Here is a 27,847-nt window from a genome sequence, read left to right as displayed (position 1 = left end):
CCTTTAATTCGCCTCTTTCGGGAACCACAATAATATACAAAAACCTGTCGAAACTCACAAGTCGTGTCAACAACGCGAAATGCGCGAAAGGGATATTGAATCCCAAAAATCGTTTCCAATTACTCCTCCTTTACATTTTCAACTGGAAGAGTCTGAGCTTTCACTCGTCGAGCGCTTCTTCTTCTTCTTTTCTCTTCTTTCGTCTCTCTTTCTCCGGGGGCTTCGCTTGGGGCTGTCCCGCCGGACTCGGTGATGTCAAATGCCTGAATCGTCCGTAGTATGCTGAATGTTATTCAGTGACTCCGATGACTCTGACTTCTGTTTCTTCTTCGACCTAAAATGTTGGAAGGGTTTCTTTTTATGTATACAGAATAAAGCGTGAAAGTACGTCTTGGCGCGGTTTCCACCGTGGCACCAGTACAGCAAGACTATAGTATACAGATTTTTATGGAAGAATATTAAATAAAGAGTGACTGAATGTCAAAGAATTTTATTTTAATCTTTGGGTATCATTAATTTAATTTCCACTAGGCAGTATTATAGGCACATGCTGAGCCTACTTATAATCGAAACATCGAACAACATGCTGATTTTTTATGATGTCACTACCAGACTACACTTTTCCATAGAATATGTCATATATTATAATATTAAGTTCTTTATTTCGTTTCAGTATACCTCTAACATGTTCTAAAAATAACAATGAACGTACAAAGCCTATTATGATAGCCGTAACGATTGGTGATTATGACCTTAAGGCATTTAAGGTAGGACCTTATCAGAACATTGCCAAGGGCGTCAAACATAAAGAATGAATGAAAGCTGATGAATGGAAGCAAGGGATGAGTACATTTTTTTAGCTATAAGTACTTTATAAAAGTCTGTCTGTCTATTACCTTTTCACGCTTAAGCCACAGAGCAGATTTTAATGAAGTTTGGTATGCAGATACTTTACATCTTGAAAAAGAAGTACATAAAATAGTTTTCGGAAAAGGATATGACAGGGTAATAATAATCAGTTTCCAAGCGACGAAAAATTTTTTCTGCGAACACCACATAACGCATATATTAACTACAAAAAACTAACAAAAAATTAACCACACTTACTTGCTCTTTTTCTCGTTTTCAATTTTCACTTGATCTTTGAAAAGTTTTGATAGCTCCAACTCCTTAATTTCATCAGAGTTTGTGAGAATAATAGCTCTGAAATACAATGCAAACAGTTAGTGACTTTCTTAAAAATTAACCCGCAAGTAAATGCTTCAACAATTATTATTGATCTTATAGTAGATGTTGCAGCGAATTTCATTTATCGCGAAAAAACTGTATATTTTTCCAAGATTAAACTATCTATCCTATATTATCCTTTCCTAACTCTCAAAGTACCTACTGTACCACATTTTATCATTATCCTTTCAACGGACACGCAGATAAACACGACACTTTTTTATATCTCTCTTGTACTAACTACGTAACTATTGATGAGTTTATTAAAACTTAATCATGAATAAACCTCCACTTGATAGCCAATTTTTAGAACAAAGCAAACACCTAACGGCGTCATCCATTCGGGCATATACACAACATGTACAGGTGGGGTCAGGGTGGGACCTTGACCCGGGGAAGGGTTCCTAAATCACGACTAGGGATGTGCTCTGTCGATCAATCTATGAAGTCAAAAGATGTGGTTGTTGCGCAATATTAAAGTTTTGAAATGCATAGCTTCATAGAATTAAATCTGTTGTATACAGATGTTATTAACTAATAACATCTGTATACAGTGTTATTAATACTGTTTAAGTGCAAACAGTACCTAACTAGGTACAGGTTGCACTTGTACGTCGGCTCACTTTCTAACGTTTCAGACACGGACAAAAAATAGACAAACGTCTGTTTAGACATACGTTTTGTACTTTTTTGGTTCCATTATGATGGCGTTTAAAAGTTTTTTTTCGTTTTCACCTTTCAGTTTTTCCAATCACAGATGTTACGTAAGCGAATAAGTTATATTGTTAATACATAATTAGCCCTGCAAGTTTACATAATATATAATCAACACATCTCTGTTGAATGAAATGTTTATACGTGGGAGAGCCATGCTTCGGCACGAATGGGCCGGCTCGACCGGAGAAATAACACGTTTTCACAGAAAACCGGCGTGAAACAGCGCTTGCGCTGTGTTTCGCCGAGTGAGTGAGTTTACCGGAGGCCCAATTTCCTTCCCTATCCTCCCCTATTCCCTTCCCTTCCCATCCCTACCCTCCCCTATTACCCTATTCCCTCTTAAAAGGCCGGCAACGCACCTGCAGCTCTTCTGATGCTGCGAGTATCCATGGGCGACGGAAGTTCCATCAGATGACCCGTTTGCTCGTTTGCCCCCTTATTTCATAAAAAAAAAATATCTACCAAATCATAATATTTTAAAGAGGATCGATGAAATAAAATCGCTTAGTTCCATCACTATGAAAGGGCGCGGCTGAAGTATCTGTTGGAGCAACGTCGGATGACCGACTGCGTTCTATACAATTGGGTATTAAACGACTAGGGTTTCGTCTTTATTTACTCTGTTAATTAGCAACTAACTACATAATAGCAACAACTGATTCGTTTACATAATTACATGGGCTCAAACAAATGACAAAGGTGTGTTAATTTTTCGTTGCTAACAACTTTTTTGGCTTATTTAGTGCATCAAATAAAGTAGTTATTTTTCGAATATTAAAATTTGTTATAAATAAATTTCTTTGTGACATTGTCGATTACAAAATCATCTATTATATCGTTAGAAACTTTAAACCTTACCTTATTCTACCTCCGTCTACTCTGCTTTCTCTCTTCGGATCGCTGATTACTGAAATAGACGTTTCTTCGGTCTTTTTTCTGTGCTTCTTCGCTTTGTGCTCCCTGATAACAAGAATAAATTTCAATTTTGGCACAGTATTTAACATTACATCACGTAGAAATTCACTCGACAGTTCCTTTCATAGAGTTTCCACAGAACGATCTGCCTAGTTTCGTCTGCGTGTTAATTGTTATATATTTTTCTCATTACATTTTTAATATGATTCTTTATTTAAAATCTTACCTATGCTTTTTGTCCTTGTCTTTCTTTTCATCGGACTCATGTTTCCGTCTCTTTCTGTACACCGAGTTGCCGTTCCCATCCTCAACTGTCTCCAAGTGTAGGACATACAGACGGTATATTTGTAGTAAAATTACCTATAAACATAATAAACATAAGTTTACATTAGGCTAACCGCAAACACAATCGTATATACTGTTTACAAAGATCGACTACATACTCAAAGTACAACTACTTACAAGTACCTACACGATTCACGAAGTACAAGTACAATTACTAGCTTTTACCGGCTACGCCGCAGACGTAACTTAATAATTGTTACAGTGTCCCACAGGTACACTGTAATTTTTCAGGATAAAGAAAGGCCTACGTTTAACATCTCTTTAATAAAAATTCGTTTACTTAGTTGTTTTTTAATTGAAAAAGAAACAAACATACACAGTCACAAACTTTTCCCTTTACAACACTTGTATGATTGTGTGATAGAAGTACAAACAAGTATTAAAAATATATAACCAAAAGACACAAACAAAAAAGACAAACAACCAAATTGTGTATTTACATTATTAGGTAAGTACCTCGTACAAAACACAAAAACTCACCAGTGTATTCTTACAAGTGAAGAATATATTCATGTAGTTGATGATCTTGTAGTGCGCTATGATGAGCAGGCGGAAGGCGAGGAAGGGCGCGTCCTGCAGCACTATGTTCATCATGATCGCGCACACCTCGATCGAGCAGCAGCAAGCTCTGCTGGTGTTCCTGGGAACGTGTACTATTAAGGCACACTTGGACAACGCGACTTGGCGGCTGCGCTGTCGGGGCGCCGGACGAAAATTTTGAAGTTGTCTTTTTTAAGAACTTGAAATTAATATGATCATGCACTTATCGGTTTCTAAGGTATGTCAACAGAAGTATATTTTAATATCGTTGTTAATTGGATTATGTTTAGAAGTAATTAGTAATCAAAAAATATTGCTAGAATTTTATATTAATTTTGACATTTTATATGTAACTAGATGACACCCGCAACTCCGTTGCGCCAACATTCATTTATCGCGCTGGGGCCATACATTTTTCCAGGATAAAAAGTATCCTACGTCCTTCCCCGGGACTCAAAGTATCTCCATGCAAAATTTTAGCAAGATCGGTTTAGCGATTTGGGCGTGAAGGGGTAACAGACATATTGAGAGACTTTCGCATTTATAATATTATTAGTATGGATTTTATATCTCGATTCACGCTTGATTTATGAATAGATTTTGTGTCAAAAAATCTCAGAAACCGGGCATTAGTTGTTTTTAACAAAGACAATATATATGTCAATGACTGAACCATCATATTAGGTTAATAATAAAGTATTTTCGTCATATTGTCACACCCCATTTAATAGTTCCCCGCTCCTTAACCTGTGACATTATTTACATACGTGGCCTCCAAATTAAGCATAACTTAAGTTTGTTAGTCGATTTATCATGTTAAGTATAAAAAAGGAATAGACACAAAAAAACACAATAAGCTACGATAAGCATGTAGGTATGTAGAGAAATGTTAAAATAATAAGTCACGTCTTACCTGATACGGCATTTTAGATCCTAAAAAAATGAAAACATGACGTAATGTAAATACTAACAGTAAAAGTAGGAGTATTAAATGTATTTTTTTCACTGTCTTAAAAAAGGAGGAGCTTAATATAATACTAATTATATTCATTAATATAATGTAAAGCTCAGGAAAGAAGAAGTTAACTCAAGTAGATTAAATAGTTAAAAAAACATGTCTACTATACGTATCCATTACTATAATATAATAAAAGGGAAGCATGCTGTAATACAATACTAAAAAATCCAAGAAATGCTTCGAGTAAAACTTGAAGTAGTGTCTAGCAAGTCGGAGACTCGTCTTGGCTGGGGGCTGGGGCACTACCGTGCCCCACATATTTGCATTAAAATAAATGATTTAGCTTGCTCTGAATGATAAATATTTTAATATTTGTTTTGAATTATTTTTCGTAATGCGTTATGTATGTCATTAATTATGATATTATAAGTTATAACCCATTTAAAGAATGAACAGGGTGTAACAAAAATAAGTGATACTTAATACTTTAGGATGGGTCTTTATAAAGATTTCGCTATGAAGTATGAAAGTAGCAGCGCTGAAAGAGTAACCATTTTTTCACAACCTTACCATCTACCTCAACCCTAAAGTATTATCACTTATTGCTGTTTTCACCAACGGTCTCCAAACGCTAAGTGTTCCCTAGCGATCTTTGCGGGTCAAATATCTCTTTAAACAAACACATATTTTTTTTAATGAAATAAGGGGGCGAACGAGCCAACGGGTCACCTGATGAAAAGCAACTTCCGTCGCCCATGGACACTCGCAGCATCAGAAGAGCTGCAAGTGCGTTGCCGATCTTTTAAGAGGGAGTAGGGAAGGGAAGGGAAGGGAATAGGGGTGGGTAGGGAAGGGAAGGGAATAGGGGAGGGTAGGGAAGGGAAGGGAATAGGGGAGGGTAGGGAAGGGAATAGGGTAGGGGATTGGGCCTCCGGTAAACTCACTCACTCGGCGAAACACAGCGCAAGTGCTGTTTCACGCCGGTTTTCTGTGAGAACGTGGTATTTCTCCGGTCGAGCCGGCACATTCGTGCCGAAGCATGGCTCTCCCACGTATTAAACATTTAAAAAAACCGAATGTTTTGCAAAAGTTCTTACGCCCTTATAAGCACGAACGTGACACACAAAAATTCGTAAAATCTTGAAGGATATGTACCCTTAATGGCCGCTAGGGGACCACTTAGCGTTAGGAGGCGGTTGGTGAAAACAGGCATTAGTGTTGTTACAGCATGTATAAAATTAGGATGCTCCGTGTACTATCAGAGAAGTTGATTCCTAGGCAGATGGCGGACCTTACCACAGCTAACATTGAACTGACATAGGCCGACCAAATGACGAGGTCCGTCAACCAGGCGCGGTCCAAAGGGCCCCCCCCCCCTTCACAGGGGACATGACCCCCCCCAAAATCTAAAGTGAAATTGAAAAATCTCAAAATCTTGCCAAATAATAAAAGATTATCCTATAAGTATCAGCGATAATTTTTTTGTGTGACCCCCTCCAAAACTTCAGGCTGCGACCGCGCCTGCCGTCAACTGCCTAGGAATCAATTTCCTCGATGGTAAATTGTATAGTGTACATGATGGATGAAGCAAGCGGCATGTACAATCATGCGCCGGTGTGGCTGCGTGCGGTGCGTACGTACGTACATGTCAGACCTATGAGCGGTGCCGCGCGACTTCCGGCTCTTGGTGGCCGTGAGCACCACGGTGAACTGCATCAGCGACCACGACCAGATGGCCAGGGTGAGCATCACCAGCACCGTCTCCGTCGCCACCTTGTCGTCTTTGAAGGAGTCGAAGAACTCGATTATGTCCGCCGCCGTGCCTGTGGTAACATTTTGAGCCAACTTACAAATAAGGTAACATGTTCGGTTATACATTTTTTATGTCAAAAAGTGACAGATCATCAGCAAATCAGCACAGTAGGCTGTCTGGCAATGTTCTTCTTAAAGTTTCGCTAAGTTTCTAGAGAAGACCAGCCTCGGATTTATAAATAGGCCGTATAGGCCGCGGCCTAGGGGCAGCAGCATCCTAGAGTGGCGGCTGCGTCCATAAGGTCTATGGGGCCGGTAGATTTTGTACATGGGGTGGCAGAAAAAAAAGGCCTACACTCATAAAAAATATAAAATCGCCACTGGAGGTCGAGGCGTTGAAACTACTTCTTCATAAATGTTAGGACTTACGATACTTTATGGCCTGTATTCACTTTCATAAGTGTCTATGGATAAAGTCATATTTTATTTTTAGATTATTATTCGATATCGTCATCGTTTTTTCTGTTCCTCGCATTTATCAATAGAGGCTACAGCAGAATTAGTATCAAGTGAGCAGATCCTGTAGCCAAGACCTTTTATCGCTTCTTTAGGTATAGAATCGCTGATCAAAATGTATGGAATTAACATGAGACGAGTTGTACGTCAAAGTCATATTTACGAACCCTTATGTCAATTCAATACATTTTGATCAACGATTCTATCAAGAAGCGATTAAGGACAGGTTTGGCTATAGCGCAAGCTCTCTTTCACTCCCTCTTTCTGTCACTTACCGATATACACGAGCAACAGCTGGCTGAGCTGGTCCCTCGTCAGGTCGCCCTTGGGCAGCAGCCAGCGGCCCACGATGAGGGTCAGCATGAGAAACTGCTCGATCAGCGTCACCCACGTGTCAGTCTCGAGCTTGGTCGCAACCGGGATAGGGATCTCCGTCTGCGAGGAAAAGTTATAGTACCATCGAATAAATTGATTCATAAGCAGTTGACGGACTTCCGTCATTTGGTCAGACTCAATTTAATGTTAGTTTTGATCGGTAGGCTTGGTTTGGCATAACGCGACCAATCTGAGTAGCCCTAGTAGACAAGTGGCAAGCGATTATCGTAAACGCTAACAAAATGTATGCGATTTGACTAAGTCATCGCTTCGCTAGCGAATACTAATGTCAAATCCCATACATTTTGTGGCGTTGGCGTTTACGATAATCGCTTGCCGCTTGTCTAGGCCGTTGTCTAGGGATAGGTCCACCACCTTCCTATGGATCAACTTCTCTGATAGTATTAAAGTTACTAGTTGATGCCCGCAGCTCCGCTGATATTCGTTTATCGCGCACGAATAAAAGTATCTCATATCTTTTCTCGGGACTCAAAGTATCTCCGTACCAAATTTCAGCAAAATCGGTTCAGCGGTTTGGGCGTGAAGAGGTAACAGACAGACAGACGGATAGACACACTTTCGCATTCATAATTATATTAATATTATGGATAACAAGACAAGTTACTGTCTCATGTCTGCGTGTCTCGTGTAACTTTACATGCAAGCTTTATATTTATTATACGACATACAAGACACTGCCTCCATTTAAGATAGTGTCGTGTCTAATGGTCTACACTCTACATTATATTGATGACACCCGGGATAAAAAAGTATCCTATGTCCTTTCCCAGGAATCAATGTATCTTCATAACAAATTTGAGCAAAATTGGTTCAGCGGTTTGGGCGTGAAGAGGTAAAAAACAAACAGACTTTCGCATTCATAATTTTAGTAGGATTATCGATATATATTCACCTCCATATTCACTGTGAGGTTGGATTTCTTCTGCAGCCGCAGGTCGACCTTGTGCAGCTCCAGCAGCCAGATGGCCGGCACCGTCAGCGCCAGGTAGATGAACACGGACGGACAGAACCTGCCCAGCAGATTACAAGATGTTACATGCAGTAGCAGCGTTAAAAGAGGCGCTGAAGGCAAACAAAAGGGGCGCCAACTTTTTCAGTACAACCCGCACCCTGGGCGCCGAAAAATTCTCACTTAGGGCGCTGCTGGTAGTGCTAAAACCCGCACAGGTTATAAGGCTAAATTACGTTCAGAATTTAGTTTCGGATTCGGGATAGGATAACATGTATATGATATTATGCCATGAGAAATTTTAACCAGAGTATATACTATGTTCAAGTTTTTAATTGCAAAATAAAATCCGAGGTATGTTTATACTATCTGCCCTTAGGCGGACGGAAAGCCCTATAGTGGAAGGCTTTCCGTCTTTAGCTCAATTTCGAATTTCGCGGGAATGCTAGAGCATTCAAACGTCTAAATTATACATAGTGGAACTTCTTATTACTAAGAAGATTAGATACTATAGAAAGTTTTGCATCTGTACTTTATCACTGGGCATGGAAGTGATGATGATGGGTGTGGCAACAATTTGTCTCCTAATTGGGTGTGCGAGGATCCGGCGGAAGCGCCATTAGCATGTCACGCCGGGGAAACCCCGGACACAAATTATAGCCATTATACTAAAACTTCTAACCGGTACCCCGACTATACAAGGTGGAACAAAACTAATAATATTTTAGGGTGTAACTGTGTCCCTTATAATATATAGTTCACTGTGAAACAACGCCGCCGTAGTCCAGTGGTTTAGAGCGTGGCTCTTGACTCGGAGGTCAGTGCCAGTGAGGTGGGCCAGGGGGGGCAAATCAGATTTTTCATAAGCTAGGTGTTTATAAAGAATAAAAAATTAATAATTTTTAGTTGTAACAATATTGTATTGCAAACAAATGGCAAAAATTCGTTTTCGTAATTTTTAATTTATAAAGATAAAAGTACTCGATAATATACTTAGTAAGGACGCCAACATGATCCAGGGAGGGGCCGCTGCCCCCCCCCCCCCCGGTACGCCCATGCTTACACCTACGAATAATAAAAACTACACCCTGTATTAATGAAGTTTTGTTCCTTGCCGTTTCCGATCGTATTTCATATTTGTATGAAATGTGCCTGTGTTAATTGTATGTCTTGTATCGAAAAATACTATTTTGTAGTTTGATAGGAATTCGCACTGGATCAAAGGCACAAAGTTTATTTAATTTACTGACCATACTCCATCTTTAACTCCTACTACCTAGTACATAGTTAAATGTAAACATTTGTGTGGATGGCTGGGTGTTAGTTCCGCTTTGACGAAAAAACTTTAATACCATAATAGTTACGGTTACCTATAATTATTAGTTATATGTGCTACTATTATTATTTAATACAAATATTTTTGTTTTAATGATGACAATAATCTTAATTTAATGTTATTAAACATTGGTTTGTCACCTTGGTTTGTCACATAAAATCAAGTATTTTGTATATATTATATGCTACTGAGTTGTGACAATAAAGGCCTGTTTCACCACTTCCTGACAAGGTGCCGGATAGGCTTATTTGACAGATTCTCCATACTCTATCTGTCAAGTTAAGTGGTGGATAGCCTTATCAGGAAGTGGTGAAACAGGCCCTTATACTTTTATGCATTAGTGTGATGTTGACTTCAATAGAGGAATATTCAGGGCCATCTATGGTCAAGGCTGGTTCTTTTTTCAGAAGTGCAAAGTAATTGCAGGGAGTGTCAGTCGAGTGATAACTCACATTGAATCATCAAATTGCAATCACGATTCTCGAGAACTTAAAAAGTACAGCCATGTTCATAAACCTTACACATAAAAATTTATATAGGATGTAACAAAACGTAGTGATAAAATACAATATAACAAAACTGAAAACATAGTGATAATAAGTTAGGGCGTGTACGTGTCCCTTATATTATGGAGAGTGTGAAAGTAGCAGTGCTGAAAACAAACGCACTAATAAATCATAATCATGGGGATTATGATTTTTAGTGCGTTTTATATTGGCCATATCCTAGGACATTGCGGACTTTGAGCGCGGCGACCGAATCAAGAAATTCCGTAACAAAAAAATCCTAACAAGTAACACCCGACCAGGCAGACAGAATCCGACCGCAGCGGCGCGGTGTTACTAACTTCGGCACGGTGTTTGTTTGCGTGCGACTAGATGTATGCGAATTATAATTGCATAAGTTGATAAAACATACGCAATAGCTTTACCGCGGCAGTCCCCGAGTGCCACACGTATAATTATAATTATCGATTACGTTTCCACCTCACATCTAATTGGTCATTAAGGGGCTGTTTCACCACTTCCTGATAAGTGCCGGATAGGCTATCCACAACTTATCTGTAAGATAAGTTGTGGATAGCCTATCCGGCATTTATCAGGAAGTGGCGAAACATGGCCCTGAGGGTACAAAACGTACTCACCATTTCCACTCCTGGTTCTCCTTGATAGTCAAGGTAAATACTCCTTCGATGATAAGCAGCAGTATCGGCGAGGCCAGGTACCAGTACTCAATGCTGTCCTTAAACAGCGTGACCTGCCAGATCGCTATGATGCCGTGACAAGCGAACACCAGCCGGGTTATAACCGCCTTTATCGTGGCCAACACTTTACCGACGTTCGCCATTGCTGTGACGTCATCGAATTTTGAAAATCGAACGCGTCTTAGTTTTTTCTTTTATTAACACTTTTGTTCGTGATGTTACACTTTTTAGTAACTAATTGAAATTGCTATGGTATTGATTTTAAAAGTTTAATTTTAAACACTTTTTTAATGTTTTGTTAAATATTGATTTTGTTAGGCACTTTATTTTGAATTGGTTTATTAATTTCCGTATAGCATTTTGTTATATTTTACTTTAAGAATAATAATTAATTGTAAGGCACAGACACCTAAGGCACTAAAACATATCCGGAGCTTTTAGTAACTTATTTTTTTTTTTGGTAACTTAATTTTATTCACAAAAAGTTATTAGTTTAACTTTTATAAAAATATTTCGTACCTGTATGATTTTATTCAAAGTTTTAACAATTTTCTTATATTTTTTAATTAAATAAGTATACACTCATGTTTTATCACTAATATAAAGTAAAAAAAATATTCTGGATAAAATAAATAAAAATTTTGTGTAATTTTTGGAATGTAATCCGATATTTGGTACGAACTTAACGGGTTGATTCCTGAAACTGACTTCAAACATTTCCCAAACGAAGGAATTTTACGACACGACCGTTATCTGTGAAAAATTCATTCTGTTGTACATTGCGCGTTTTGGTGCTTGCGTTATATACAGTGTGTAACAAAAATAAGTGATAATACTTTAGGGTGTGTACGTGTTCCTTGTGAAAGTAGCAGCTCTGAAAGACGAAAATTTTTTTTACTTTTGTATGGGCAATGGGCCGAGCATCACGAGTTTCCCCATACAAAAGTGAAAAAAAATTTTGGTATATCAGCGCTGTTACTTTCACAGTGAACTCGCTACAAGGAACACGTACACACCCTAAAGTATTATCACTTATTTTTGTTACACCCTGTATAAGTATAGCTAGGAATTATTACACATCACATCAATCGAAAATCTTTTTTCAAACCAAACAAATTTCCTAGTGGACATGTTCTCTACATTAAAGTAATATCTACCCAGTAGTATTTTTTGTCAAATACTAACATTATAATATTAATTAATTAATTACTTATTTAGCAATTACCACATAGAACGTAAGTTTTAGCTCGCACTTTATATGAAATAGAAATCTTCTAAAGATTTCTTACTAAGTAAAAGAGTAAACAGTACCTAGGTGTACCTTCTGCCATAACCCATAATTCATTGTACCATCGAGGAAGTTGATTCCTATGCAATTGACAGACCAACGTTATTTGGTCGAATATGTCAATTCAATGTTAATTGTGATCTGTCAGCTAGGTTTGAAGTAACGCAACCAAACTACTTAGGTCCCGATTTGCATAGGAATCAACTTCTCTGATAGTACATAATATAATTATGACAATTTATCTATTACCTTTGTGCAGCATAATTTGATGATATTATTATGACAATTCAAAATTCAATGTACACCGTGCTGCTCTTCAAAACCGCTCGATGTCGTGCAGTTTGCGCGCGCAACCCTAATATAAGCCAATCGGGAAGATTCCTTGTGCACTGATCGACAAGCGAGGAAAAATGCAAGTTTGAAGGTAAGTAAACCTAATATTATATATATAACCTTTTTTGGTATCCTACCCAAGCAGCAAAACAGTCGAATAAGGATTTTTTTACTCAGCCTTTAATCGTATAAGAGCCGGGTAACCGTTCATAAAACACCTATTTATCGTATAATAGCGGTTATCTCGACTATTTGGCAATATTTGCTAATGTGTGCTTTAAGGACGTCGAATAAACGTTTACAGCACTATGTTTTAGCCCTTTTACTCCACCTTTTAGCAGATGCTGAATTAATATGGCTAAAATACTCATTATTCGATCGTTTGATCTCTAACAGTCGTATAATAGCTGTAGAATAGATGATTCGCTGAATTGGGTGCTTTTATACAGCCGTTACTCAGCTATCTTTTATGTTTCTATAAAAGCTCTATAAACGCAATCGAATTGCTTATGGCAACATTGCTGCTGTTACTGCACGCTTACAGACTAACTCTTATAGTAGAATTAAAAACGTTCGTATAGGAGCTGTAGTGTAATTAAGAGCTGTTATACGATATTTACGAAGCGAACCCTAAATCCTGTTATCATGGCGACACCTTGTGCTATAAATGTTGTGACCAGCACTCTTACTCGACTTTTAATGGAATAAGTTAGCTGTAACTGCAACTAGATTATCAATGTGGACAATGGCAGTAAAAAAATATATTTTAAGTAAATTTAATTATATTAATTAGTCTTCAAATTTAAGAAAATAGGCAGCGCATGAATGTTTATGTAAAAATGCCTTTGGGTTTATCAATAAAGCTTGTTGCGCATGATGTTTTGGAGTAGCTACACGAACAGTAAAAATAATCACATATTGATTTCTCAAAAACTTGATAATATAAATAAGGATTGAGATGTAGTTTAATAACTATAATTTTTTTACATTAAATTTATGTAGCACACAAGCTCGCACTCTTTACAGCACTAATTTGTCGAGTAAAAGCATTCTATTCGCTGTTATAGAACTAAAAAGGAGAATAAAAGCAATTCGTCTGCTATTATAGCACACTTTATCTGTATAATAGCAAATCAATTGCGTTTATTGAACTAAATATCCTATATACGCATTTTGGTTACTCTTAAAACTCTTTTAGTGTTTTCTACCACTTTTACTCAAATCTTACAGCATCTTTTTGTTGCTTACTCAGCGCTTATTCCACTTTAATAGGACTTTAGTCTGAATAATTTGCGCCTTTTTCGCGTCGAGTAAACGTTTACAGCACTTTTACTCGACTGTTTTAAGAACTTTTATAGAACTTAAAGCGAAAACAAGAACGTGCTCTCGACCATTATAGCACGTCCATTTGCTGCTTGGGTACTTATCGTCCACACGTCGAAGCGTACGGCCCACCGGCTTGATATTATGTAGGATCGTTAAAATCGTACCGCCGACACACCTTAAAAACAAATTGATAGAAGGCGACACTGGACAGTGATCATACTGCAGTTTGATTTAAGTTAAATATATATTTTGTGGTATTTTTTTATAATTTATTATATCGGCAAATTCATGACGTAGCAACACTTCTCACATTAACACGATAGAAGTTAAAAGTAAGTTATACTTCTTTCGGCGCTGCTATTTTCAAAATGAACTCAGCAATATATGGGGGCAATCTATCTAAAGTATTATCTCTTTGTCTTGTTCCAGCCTGTATACTTACTTGTAACTTGGGTTATCAACTAAATAAGTGAGATACGCACAAAATCGCCGAACAATCAAGGTGCGTTTTTGTTCATACATCGATCACACCACTTATAACAGGGCTTGGGCGCTCGCAAAATTACGAAAACCCTACCTGGCGCCTAATCAACCTTATTGCCTTCGTCATAAGGCTCACGATCGTCTTCAGTGCCAATTGCAAAGTAATGTTTGGCCATGTTGCGGTATAGTGCTGCTATTGGTCAGAATGTTCTTCGTCTAGATTGTTTTTTTTTATTTAATTTTTAAAGGTAAAAGACAAGCCCCAATGGAAGATAATCCGAATTATCGGAGTGCTATTGTCGGTCACCTTAAGCTTAATTTAAGCTTAGCCCACTGTACCTAGTCATAACATATTATCACGTCGACTCAAGAAACTTTGCTATAGTGAGATTCAGGATTGTACGCTGTTTGTTTCGTGTTTTAAGAACCGCAACGATTGAACAAACACATTCCTTGCAACGCAGAATTTTAACAAGCTGTTAACACTAACAGACGTTGGTGAAATGGGCCTTAGGTGGTGAAACCTCAGGCTCTTCCTTCACCATTTACTTGCGGCCTTTTAAGATCTCTTTTAACTGAAAACGGTAATTCATCGGTCGATTTAAGTTGTTGATATAATTGGGCTCCAGACATTTAACAAATTCCCGGATCTTCGAACTTGCACCGCAACGTATACAGTGTAGGGACCGCGGAATGATTTGCTGACAATAACACTAAAGTGACCTCTGACTCACCGCCCCAACTGCCTTCACACCGACAAAACGAAAAGAGGGTCATGTGTTCTTATTGAGGCTTTTAGATAATCGCTTAAAAGCCTTATGTAGTTATATATGCGGTGCAAATATATTATATCTCACGCATGTTTCTAATACCTCGATCGTGGGAATCGCAGACACAAATGTATGGAGACAATATATTTTCAAATGTACGACAGCCGGGTGCCGCTTGGGGACTGATGGGTTAATTAGGTATGTGAACTAACAGTACTATTCAGGTTATAGAAGTGATTATTCAAACTGTATACAGACGTTTTTTTATTTAAATATATTATGCAAGTACAGTATTTTGTCCTTGTCTGATACGTTACAAAAGTAGTTTGACAGACAAGGACAAAACATTGTATACCTGCAAGAGGGTAAGCCTCCTTGAGCAGGGTAGAAATTAAAATCAATAGTTGTCTATTTTCCATCAAAAATCTCTAATAGTTCTCGGCAAACTACGATGTTCAAGCGAGCTATTAGTTATTCATTCTACTTTTGAGACAAGGCCACTTTTGCCGGACTTCTACTTTTATGTTTAAACATAAATTTGCCCAAAATAATATAAAAGAAATTGTGTTATGTAGCCTCTTTAATGCTAAGTACTCACATACGGTTTTACTCGATCGAGTAATCACGTAGAGTAAAAACCACGGCTCGGGCTGTCGTCCAAACATTCAGCATTACTCGATAGTTTTACTCCAAATCGAGTAAAAATTATCGTGTGGACCGCAAAACACACACGCTTGAGTATGGCTTAAGTAAAGCTCAACGGCTCGCGTCAATTAAGTTCGAAGGAAATAAATTCCATCGAGCCGTCTCGATGCGACATGCGAGCATTCGAGCTGTAAGTTTTGCGATCCACGCAGTAATTTTTACTCGATTGGGAGTAAAACTATCGAGTAAAACCGTATGTGAGTAGGTACTGAGCACAATATCTACATGACATTGGAAACTGAGTGAGTGTTTACATTCAATCACGAAATGAAAAATAGATATATTATTCTTACTACAAGATGAAAATAAAACATCTTACTTTATGTAACATTTTAATAAACTGGAAACTCCGGATCGACGTATTTGGACCAGGCGTGCAGGCCACCCGTTAGATCCTTGATCCTACTTCTGTATGGCTCTTCTACTAGTTCTAGAACCTTCTGTACGGCCAGCTGCGAGTCGTTCCCTCGTCTGCATATGAAGGTCACTGAAAAGGAAATTTTATTGGTTTAGTATGAAGTTTAAAATCTATACTTCTATTATTATAAAGCGGAAGAGTTTGTTAGTTTCTTTGTTTGTTTGATTATTTGAACGCGCTAATCTCAGGAACTACTGGTCCGATTTGAAAAAAATTTTCAGTGTTAGATAGCCCATTTATCGAGGAAGGCTATAGGCTATATTTTATCACGCTAATACTAATAGGAGCGAAGAAATAGAGGAAAATGTGGAAAAACAGAGGAAATTATTTAAAATTGCTTATTATCTTAAGAAACTACCAGAGCAATTTTTATGTTATTTGGCACACGTGAAGAATAGACAACGTGAAAGGACATAGGTTCATTTTTTTGCGGAAAAATGTACGTTTTCCGTGACATTCCTAAATGACGCGGGCGAAGCCGCACGAAACATCTAGTAGTTTTTATATAAATGTTAGGTTATTTGAAATTTTGTATTATACTTTGTCGTGTAATGTCTTGAAGAAAGTCGTACACAACGATCATCTTCTTTCTATGTGAAGCGTCAAGCGAGGTATACAAGGTCTAACAAAACTTAGTGATAATACTTTAGGGTGTGTATATAGTCAGTGGCGAAACTATAACATCCGGGGCCTGTGGCAAATTGATGGGGCCCCATCAGTAAAAATCGTCACGTTAAAAAAATTCTGACATCACGGTCTTTTAGGCCGTTTTTACATGCCCATCCGACGCATGGATCATCTTACTGGTCAGTGGTAAGACAATCGAGAAGAAAACTAAGTGATAATACTTTAGGGTGCGTAGGTATGTGTTCCTGATATAGAGTAGACTGTGAAAGTAGCAGCGCTGAAAGAGCAACATTTTTTTTTGTGATTTGTATGGGAAAGCGCCCACGCGTCATGAAATTTTCCACACAAAAGTAAAAAAAAGTTGCTCAAGTTAAGTTAAAAAGGAAAATAACACCCACTCACAGAGTCACTTAAGTACGTTTTATTCCTACATACATACCTTGATTCGACTCTTTTATATCTTCAACGAGTTTATTCAGGGTGGCATCATACAGTTTCTCAATGGGGTAGTTGACAGCGCCCTCTATATTGCACATATTGAACTCTGGTGCGCTCCGCACGTCAACCAATAGATGGCGCTCTTCCGTTACGTTCGTTTGCGTCATTTCGTCCGCTAGTTGCGTGGCGGATTTTCGGTATTCTGGCGTTAGCACTTGAAGGTCGAGGTCCTAGAATTATTTTATTCCAAATTAAAGTTACCGTGTATTCAATTTAAGTTTTGGTCTGGCACACACACGTTTTCCGTATTCGTTTTCCTAATAAAGAATTACGATTTGCAAATCCTTGAAACTAGAGCAAACGTTCGTTTTTTTCACGCGCCAGCTTGCACTTGAAACGTACTTAGACGTACGTGCTGAATTAGTTCCCTCCGGAATACGTGTGCGGAAGTTAATGTATTTTCTACTGATTCCATGCATGCGGATTTCCGAATTCGGAAATCCAATAGGAAAAACGCGTGTACGCAGCCTGCCTAAAGTGCGGATCAGTATAATGTCAAAATTGAAACACGGCTGCAAACTGATAAAAAATTGATAATATAAACCATGTTTAATGGCTAACGGCCGTTCCCAATATTTGACCTATCTCTGGTTATGCCCTACTAGAGATAGGAATAGCTCACATTAGACATTTTATATCAATTCCATGTTAGCTGCGATCGGTTGTATGTCAAACCAGAGATAGATTGAATATTGGGAACGGCCGTAAGTGTCATTGGTCTTTGCTCCAATAATTCACTTTAAATTAACTGTGAACAGACTTAATAATGCTAGAGATAAATAAGGAAAATAAAACCAAAAACTTAGTACAAAATTGTATTAAATATTCTATTGATATGTTTCAGTGCTTCATCACCACTTATTAGAGGCGCAGCCAGGTACATAGGAAGCCTTTATCACCTGTCTAAACCGAATCTTGCCACTGGCTGTAATAATATTCCACATCCATAACATCCGGCAAAGTCTTATGTCCATCTCTGTACTCTATGTGAATGTTATGTTCACTGTATAGATCGCATATATCAGTCGCATTCTTAGGTTTGAATATCCTTATATTTTTCATAGAAATAACTTTAGAAAACGTCTTTCTTGAGGCTGGCTCTATACCTTGCGCTCTCATATCTTTGGCATACAGATTATACAACTGTGACGCGTTTTTGATGTTTTCTATGTTGACGTACGTCACTTTGTCTATGCACATTTGACATTTGGGCGCCATCTTTGGTATATTATCTATGTAGGTGTCGACGTTTAGGGCTTTCAACGGTTTCTTTGACACCCTAGGTTTTTCACTCATCAACCAACATCGAACCGTCGCTTCTTTTATTCCTAAAGTATTTAAAAAGATAGTTCGACAGACTTGTTTCCTTTCCCCATCTTTGTATAGGTGGTAATGTTTGGATGGACCTTTTCTCGAAGCTTTGTCCTTGAACTGTATTCTTCTTCGTTTAACGGAGACCGAGTCGACGAGAGATCTCACAAAATTCTTCTTTCCCTTCCAGTCTAGATTATTCCAGAACTCCTTGAATATATCGTGTCTGTCTTTCTCTGAGAACAGCTTACAGTCTCGTACTCTCTCGCAGAATTCGGAGTTGCATCGCGGCCCCATTTTCCGTTCCGACTTCGGTACATCTTGTATCTGCTTCTTTTTATCTTCTAGTACTCTTGTTCTATATCCGATGTAACTTTGGCCACTCATTCTCTTTATTTTTCCTTCCTGCCTCCGCCTGTAATTTTGGCTCGCCTCTAGCTTTTTCTGCAAAAAGAAAAATTATTGAAGTAGTTAATAGTTACAGTAAATAACATAATATTGTTTAGAAATTCAATACTGCGAATGTTAAATTGATATGCCAAATAAAATTAAATAAAATAAAAAAAAAACATCACTTACCCAAACATTCGCAATTTTGAATTAAAGTCTGGAGCACACAAAACTAACATTACAATACTGAATCTAGCTGAAAACACACCAAATCAGAAATATAATGCGCTTTTCACACTACGCGATTCTATTTTGGCTTTATGTTTCTTAGACTGAGTTGCACCAACTAATTTTAACTCTAAATTTAACTTTGGCTTTAACTCTAACTTTAATTAAAGTTAAAAATGGACGCCATCAAGACGCCACATTTAACCATAGCCATAGAGCTCGACAAGGTTTTAAATGCATGTGGCGAAAAAAGGAACTAACGCTGTCATCATACAAAAACGCCATTTTTGACAGTTCTCCTTTACCAGCAGCGCCCCCGCCCACGTGCATTTATAACCTTGTTGGATCAGCTGTCATCTGTCAATTTCACCAGCAAAGTTAAGGATAAAGTTAAAGTTAAATTTGCCTATAACCATAACTTTATCTTTAACTTCAACCACGCCTCTGCACTGGTGCAACCCAACCTAAATTGAGTTGTTTAATCCCATTATAGCATCCAATGTATTGTATTGAACTATAATATGAATATGTATTATTTTAATTTTTATTGGCCGTTAAATTATAATAGATAAAAAAATTACGAATGTGTTTTTTTTGTAACAGTCTATTGTCTATGGTCTTACTACCTAAAAAAAGTAAAAAGAACAAGACATAATATTATCTTACCTTCTCCTTGGCCTGTGCTTTACAGAACACCTCGTAGTCAATCAGGCTAGTTATCGTGGGATTGGGCGAACAGACCGCACACTCGGGGTTTCGTGGACGAAGTTTTACTGAAAATATTGAACAAATAATTCCCAAGTGTAGTGTAATTTTTTTTTATGGAAAGTCACTATGTAAAGCAATAGTATGGGTCAATCAGAGCGGTGTTAACGGCCTTTTTCAAGATGTTTTCTATTCCTCTATTTCTAACAAGACATATGTATTTAGATTATGGGCCTTTTTTACCACTTCCTGATAAGGCTATCCACTAATTAACTTGACAGATCAAGTATGGAGAATCTGTGAAAAAAGTTGCGAATACCTTAATAGGCACTTTATCAGAGACCTAAGTGATGTTGCTTTTATAAATGTTATTGATAAATTATTATTGACTTTTAGGGCCAGTTTCACCACTTCCAGATAAGTGACGAAAAGGCTATCCACCAATTAGCTTGACAGATCAAGTATGGAGAATCTGTCAAAAAAGTTGTGAATAGCCTATTCGGCACTTTATCAGAAAGTTCTGAAACAGGCCGTAAGAATCTTAAAAATATTACCATTCCTAAATGTCATATCTTCACCGTCAAACAGCAACATTCTGCCCACCAGCAGAGAATCATGTGTCTGACCAACAATCAGCTTAATTGCCTCTAATGCTTGCATCGCTCCTGAAATATTAATGTGTCATTAATATCCTCAACAAAAATATATTTACTTGTGTGAAGATTTTTCTGTTTAATTAAATGTTTTAAAATCTAGCTCATTTTTAATTTTGAAAGCTTTAGTGAAGTCATAGGTCTGTTATGCAATATTTTATCATAAATAACATCTGTTTACATAGCTGGTAGTATACAGTATACACAACTGCGCCACGATGACATCGTAATATCATTTTATGTATAAAATAAAAATTCAGAATGCTATAAAAGTTTCTTGCCAAACTTTTTAGAGATGGCTGGACGGATTTAGAGGAAATTTTGTGTATTAATGTCAGGGCTCGGAACCGGTATTTTTTTAACCAGATTGAAACGCTCTTTAACCAGGTTTTTGGATAAGTGTTCGCTCGGAGCGAAACCGAGATGCAAGCGGTATTGATTCTGAAATGAACCTGGTTAATTCCTTGCGGAAAGTAACTAGTGCAGTGATATCTTCTATCCCTTTCTAGTGCACCATCTAATAGCCACTAGGCCATTTGTTTTGAATGTGTGGACAATGGGTGCAAGGTGAGGGTCGTGGTGTGTGTGAGTGGGCAAGGCGAATATAATCGCGAACGGTTCTAACTGGTATTTTGAGCAGGAGCAGTTTCATTTTGCTCTTTAAACAAAATCAGGAATAATTTCGGACCATTCAGAGCGTAATCGAAATGAAAACGCTCTTTTGGAAATGTATGGCGTTTCTAACGAACAGTATCGCGAAGATTAACCAGGTTTCCGACCCCTGGTTAATGTCATCGTCGTTTACGTCTAAATAACGTTCTAGCACACCAAGCGGTAATTTTTTTTAGATCGACGTGACATAATCACACAACACAGTCTCTATGATAACATCTGAACAGTTGGCTCAAACATTCGCTAGAATATTATTGTATAATTTTACCGATAATTCCAGGCACTGGTCCGGCAACGCCGTTAGCGGAGCAGCTGCCGACCGCCTCGGGCGGCGGGGGGGAGGGGAACACGCACCTATAGCATGGACCCACGAATGTGGTATCCTGAAACGTTAATGATGTAAACAGTGGTTCTTGCAGGGCATTATTTTCAATCTTGGAAACAACTCTTATCAAAATCGGACTAGTACTTTTATAACAAAAACGAGCTTTTGCCAGCGGCTTCGCTCACGTTAAGAAGGATTATTATATACTTTCATCCCCTATTTTAACCCCTTGGAGTTCGAATTGATCAAAATCCTTTCTTAGCGGGTGCCTACGTCATAAAATCTACCTGCATGCCAAATTTCAGCCCGATCCATCCAGTGGTTTGGGCTGTGCGTCAATCAGTCAGTCAGTCACCCTTGAGTTTTATATATAACTGGATTAGTAAGTAAAAAATAAGGGGCGCAGAAGTTTTGCGCGTCATATACACACATAGAATAGATAAAGATAAATAATGACAAAAGAAACTTACTTTCTCATTATAATTATTTTCAGATCTGTAACCATATAACGTCAGCTGCCCCTCCATTTTTAATGCACTCCCAGATATCAAAGGTTTCTGAAAAAAAGAAAAAAAATTCGCCATATAATTTCACTAGTTGACGCGCGCAACTTCGTTTATTGCACGAGAACCGTACATTTTTCCGGAACAAGAAGTATTCATCCCCTTGTAAAAACCCTTTTACTGAAAAATAAGCTGACTGACTGTAGGCTACTTCTACATGAATATTATAACACATTTTTACATGCTTTTGTGAAATTAGTTTAAGTTACTATTGTAATTTTCCATCTTTTTAGTAAAATATAGCCCCGAGCGAGTTTCTTATGCCGGTTTTTCTCGCCGGGTTAGTTCCCGAACCGGTGGTAGGCCTCATGTAGACATTCTAAAAGTATTAACTTTGTTAACCTATTAGAAATAAATATTTTGATTTTTGATTTTGAGGCTTCGTTGTCTGTCCGTCTGTCTATCTGTCTCCAGGCTGTATCAAAAAACTGCTATAGATAGACTTCTACAATCCCATACAACAAACGCGATTTTTTGGCCTTTTTTTCGCTATATCAATAATGGCTATACATAGACAATTGAAATATTCACAAAATGCTTAATAGTATTAGCACTTAAATAATTAATAATAAAATTAAAATTAAATAGATATTTAATTCCCATTCAAAAAATACAATTTTTTGCCATTCTTTTTTTGCTCTTAAATGGTACAGAACCCTTCATGTGCGAGTGCGACTCGCACTTGGCCGATTTTTTTACATGAAAGCAGCCTATGTATGTATTATATGTAATGTATTATAACCTACATAAACTTTCAAAATCATATATATGTACAACAGTATTATGGCATTGAATGCCTCCATGGTCTAGTGGTATAGAGTGCGGCTCTTGACTCGGAGGTTGTGGGTTTGATTCCCGCGTTATAAACATGTTATTTCCAAGTTTGGTTAGGACAATGCAGGCTGATCACCTGATTGTTTGACAAGTAAGATGATCCATGCGTCCATAATAGGCATGTAAAATGTCGGTCCTGCGCCTGATCTCTCGCCAGTCATGTCTGTCTTCCGTCCCACTGGGTTATGAGAGTAAAGGAATAGAGAGTGCTCTTGAGTACTGCGCACACACTTGGGCACTATAAAATTACTCCTGCGTAGCTGGCCTAGTTTTAATAAAACCAGCCACTGTCACCGAAACCGGTGTGGGAGCTACTATTATGGCATAGTAAATTACCTTTGTCATAACACAGGCATCATTCAACAGAAACCTTGTAGGCACATTGTCAGTACAGTCCAACACAAGATCGTAATGTGAGATTATTTGTAGAGCATTTTTCGAGTCTAGCTGCAGATTGTATGGGGTCACTTTTATTTTTGTATTTAACCTGAAAAAAAAAACATTTTTTCTATGATGATTTGGCCGAAACATTTAATAAGTATATCTGTATACATACAGATATACTTATAAAATGTAACACAGTCTGGGTCATTTTATTACTACTAAGAATATATTTTTTTCATTGGAGTAAAGTAAAATAGCTCTTGTATTTAGGTACACATGTATTTAGGTACACATTGGAGCAATATATGAAGAGAATTGGAATAGAACCTTACCTTCGTAAACTATCAGCTGCGGAGTCAGCTTTACATGTATTTTCATCTTTCTCTTCATGTAATATCTGCCTGTGTATATTTGTTATGTCCACACAGTCATAATCGACTATGCCTATCTCACCTAAAACATATTTAGAAGTTTTTTTGAGGCAAAAATAAGCAATTACCAAGTAAACAGTGAAAAAGCATTTTACTTATTAATTTTATCAAATAGAAGTTTATATTACAGTAAAACTGTTTTTTTAATATTTGAACATAAAATTATTGTTGAATCATCTAACCTTTCTATCATCAATATAGATTAAACTTTTACTTTCCTAAGCTTTGGATACTCAAAAGCTTTATTTCTGTTTCTACCCACCGACTCCAGCTCCTGCTAAATATACAGCTGCAGGACAGCCTAGGCCACCAGCTCCCACCACCAGTACCTTGGACCCCATCAGCTTCTCCTGACCCTGAATCCCAATGTCAGGGAGAAGGATTTGACGACTGTACCTTTAAAACATAATGAATACCATAATGCTAAAGGGCATTTTCAAAAAAATGTGTACCCCTGGTTTTTACCTTGTCCCTTGACTTCGCTACAGATTATTTGTAAAAAATTACATACTAACATTTTGTAATTTTAATGTAGGAGCAAAAACAAGTTTTCTTTTATTAAAATACATTCACGTTTGTATAAAATTTTATTTAGTATGAGATTTATAAGGGTTTTTAAGTACCGAAACCTATTAAATTCACCTGTCCCCTTCCCAGAAGTTGTAACAAAATCTTTAATAACTATTTTTTTTTCTTAAAGTAAGTTACTTAAAAAACATATGTTAGATTCCTAAATACTTAATGTATCAATTGAATGTCTTGTTATTGAAAAATCTAACATAATTTAACTACAAATTAATTAAAATTATAATCATGAAAAAACAACCCGACCGGAATGTTCGGTTTAGTGACCGTTTTTTTTAGTTTTATAAACATACTACAAAAATATTTTCGGCACTAAATGATAGCACTATATTTCATTGTACATCGAGAAACTTCAATTTGAATTTAGTAGTTAAAAATCTGCTACAAGACGCGGACGCAGGTTGGATGGTTCTTCAGGAACGGTTTATTCGTTCAGATAAGTGACCATATTTTGTAAGTATTAGTATACTTTCTCCAACTGTTTTTACTGTTGACACGTTGCAAAATTAGCTTAGTATTTAGTATAAAAAATGAAATTGTGATAACTATTATCGGTTATTTACAAACACTTTAAAAGTAAAAGAAAGTAATATTACGTGACTTCCGACTTGTGACTTTTCGTATGGTCACATATAATGGAACGGACAAGTCACAACAGGCGGAAAGCATAAGGCTTAGTTCACATTTTAAATAAATTATTTTTTTATTCACAGATTTTATTAAGAAAATTGGAGATTTTTAAACTGGTACGATTAACGTACAAATATATTTTTTATTACTTATGTGTTAAGGTGACGCCGCGTTAAAGTAAAAAACCGTTTTGGATATATTTTAGATTGCTAGTTTTCTATGAAAAGCCGGCCCGGCCTCTCACAGAAAACAAGCAATGGAACAGCAAAAAATGGAAAGGGCGTAAGCGACAAAATAGTTTTGTCGCGTAATTTAAAAACCATAAATACATTTCATATAAGCTATGCGCAAATTAAAGTGTATGCTTGAACCAATCCATGTACATTTTTGGAAGCGTCCACTCACTCTCCTCTGTTGGAAAAATAGGAATCCTTTTTTTTTACACAGGTCTATTTGATTGATTATTCTGTGTTATAAAAGTTAACCAATCGTGTTATGCTATGGGTAAATCAAAGACAAAGACATTGAAAAATCGATATCGCTACAGCCAAATTATCAAGGCGTCGCCTTTACTTAACAATAACAAATATTTAAAATTTAAGTACCTAAAAGTTTTATTTTTTAAATAATTTTGATTTTATTTCCACTACTTTTCTATCAGTCAAGTTGAAAATCATTTTGTGTCATTGATATTTTTAGATTTATAATAACTAGACATCGGATTATATGCATTTGCATACTTGCATATGCAAATGCATATTATAATGTCACTTTCTAGGCGATAGTGCATATTTTGGCAATTTTGCATATTTCGGTAGTTTAACTTCCATGGGCATTAATATTGCAATCGGAAAATGTTGGTAGAAAATTATTATTGGCGTATAATAAATAAATAAAAAGTCTTTATTTCAAGAAATTAAAAATCCTGGATTTTATGAAATTATAAAAATTGGCGCTTTTATTAATGTCACTAGTGGAAAAGTCTTCAAAAAAATAATAAATTTTAATATTAAGTGACTTTTGATTGTGCATATTTTGTGCATATTTCGACCATTTTTCGTGCATATTTGCATGGATATTTCGGCACTTTGATCGTGCATATAATCCGATGTCATTAATAACTTAGGAATTCGTAGACATGTGAACACATCTTTATGATTATGAGATGTTCGTCCCTTTAATTAATGAAGTTAAATCTGTGAAATCAAAGAATTTTTTACTTTTATAAGTAGTGCAACAATAAAAATGTTTAAATAAAAGGTTTTTGTGTTATAAAAACTTCTTTAAATATGTTAAATATTACTTACTCATGTAAAAAAATTAAAAATAACCTAGTGGGTAGGTCACATAGTCACACTATGGATTAAAAATAATTGCTACTCTTGTTGATCCTTGAAATTATCAAATTTTTTTTTAATAAACAATTAAATATGCATTTCACTAGATTAAATAAAAGAAGAAATCCATTTATTGCTGTATTTTTTTGTATTAAATTATATTTTACATTTAGTCGCACAACGGAATCTGTTTCGTCGAAAATTCGATTTTGTTTCAATAATATCAGAATAATATAACGTTTTCAGCGTTCTTTTTAACTTATTCCATTAGTTAAATATTTTTCCTTGTATATGACATTCAATTAAAGGTAAATAAATGACCTTAAAAAATATAGACATATTTTTGCAAGGGTACACGTTTTTTTGAAAATGCCCTAAAGCTGTAGACATTTTTTAAGTTTTAGGCCTGAGCATGTGTGTTCATTATAATATATTGCACTTTGTTATGCTAAATATCTTTAGACTCTGATGGCATAAGATAAAATAACATTTTCTAAGTGTTATCCTATTTTATAAGTATTAAGATATGCCATCAGTCTGCAGATATTTTGCACTTTTACAACCTCATACACTCAAATAATATCTTATCTCGAATTTATTTAGGGTTTAAAATAACTAACAAGAGCGTAGTATCCAACTGGAATAAGAATATTTACCTTTCGATAGCCCACTTTGGGACATTTGACATTTGTGTTCTTGGAGTATAATTTGTCTGTAAAGTCTGTGTATTATAGCCATTTTCTCCATGAATTGGAGGACCCTGGAAAAAAATATTTCAACAACAATTATTAAATTTACGATCTAAATTATAATTTCTCAAGGTTATAATGCAAATTCAAATATTTAATCAAGTTTCTTTGATAAAAGAATATAAATATTTATTCACGAGTTATTCACGACAAGATAGAGCTGTTTTATAAGTTTCCAGTAAAAGCATAGATGTTTTAAAAGTTAAAACTTTGAGTAAAAGACATACCGATAATAACTTTTGTTTCATGTCGAACAGTTCACCTTCCTTGCATTGTAGTAATTTACGCAATTCAGCAATATCTGCTTCAAGTTGCTCAACTTCTTCCATTATTGAAATTACAGGCTTTAATAAAATAAAATATTTGTAAAATTACTATGTACACAAAATTAGAATCGAAAATATTTTTAGTTCTTCTTCGTCTTTTTAAATGGCTCTTGACATGACTTTGACGAGTTGTCAAAGTCATAGATTTGTCAAAGTCACTAGCACTGATTTATGGGCTCTAGGGGTTCCTAATCTTTTTCAGCCTGCGGCGCAGTTACGCGTTCAATATTTCGTCACGGCGCGCGGCGGCGCCAAATATATACTAGTAATCTGTGGGCGGCGCGACGCCCTTATTTTTACCTAGCTATTACAAAAAGTTAAAGGATGTAATACATAAATAAACACCTTGAATCTCTTTTACAGTGGGGTTAAACAGGTAAATAATAATAACCAAATATTTAATCATCTGTCTGCTTTGTCT

The 27,847-nt window shown here is 36.6% G+C and overlaps 1 protein-coding gene and 1 long non-coding RNA gene across 2 annotated transcripts; one reads left to right on the top strand and one right to left on the bottom strand.

Moving 5' to 3' along the window:
- Positions 1 to 10: 10 nt before the first annotated feature.
- Positions 11 to 27,483, bottom strand: LOC121736450 (adenylyltransferase and sulfurtransferase MOCS3-like). Its single transcript, XM_042127646.1, has 19 exons — positions 27,328 to 27,483; positions 27,008 to 27,111; positions 24,062 to 24,195; positions 23,701 to 23,821; positions 23,321 to 23,471; positions 22,058 to 22,144; positions 21,531 to 21,645; positions 20,492 to 20,602; positions 19,899 to 20,005; positions 17,245 to 17,473; positions 16,130 to 16,247; positions 8,259 to 8,376; positions 7,246 to 7,405; positions 6,348 to 6,525; positions 3,685 to 3,844; positions 3,086 to 3,219; positions 2,803 to 2,904; positions 1,108 to 1,203; positions 11 to 334 (listed from the first exon to the last, which is right to left on the bottom strand). The coding sequence occupies exons 1-19, from the start codon at positions 27,427 to 27,429 to the stop codon at positions 256 to 258; spliced, it is 2,406 nt and encodes an 801-aa protein (XP_041983580.1). The 5' UTR covers positions 27,430 to 27,483; the 3' UTR covers positions 11 to 255.
- On the top strand, positions 9,784 to 16,919 carry LOC121736451. Its single transcript, XR_006037018.1, has 3 exons — positions 9,784 to 9,795; positions 10,868 to 10,872; positions 16,846 to 16,919. It is a non-coding gene; the product is annotated as an uncharacterized LOC121736451 (long non-coding RNA).
- Positions 27,484 to 27,847: the final 364 nt, after the last annotated feature.

The sequence above is a fragment of the Aricia agestis genome, chromosome 19, assembly GCF_905147365.1.
Source record: "Aricia agestis chromosome 19, ilAriAges1.1, whole genome shotgun sequence".
NCBI classification, from domain to species: Eukaryota; Metazoa; Arthropoda; class Insecta; order Lepidoptera; family Lycaenidae; genus Aricia; species Aricia agestis.
Note: the sequence above shows the minus strand (reverse complement) of the source record. Positions and strands in the feature narration are given on the sequence as shown.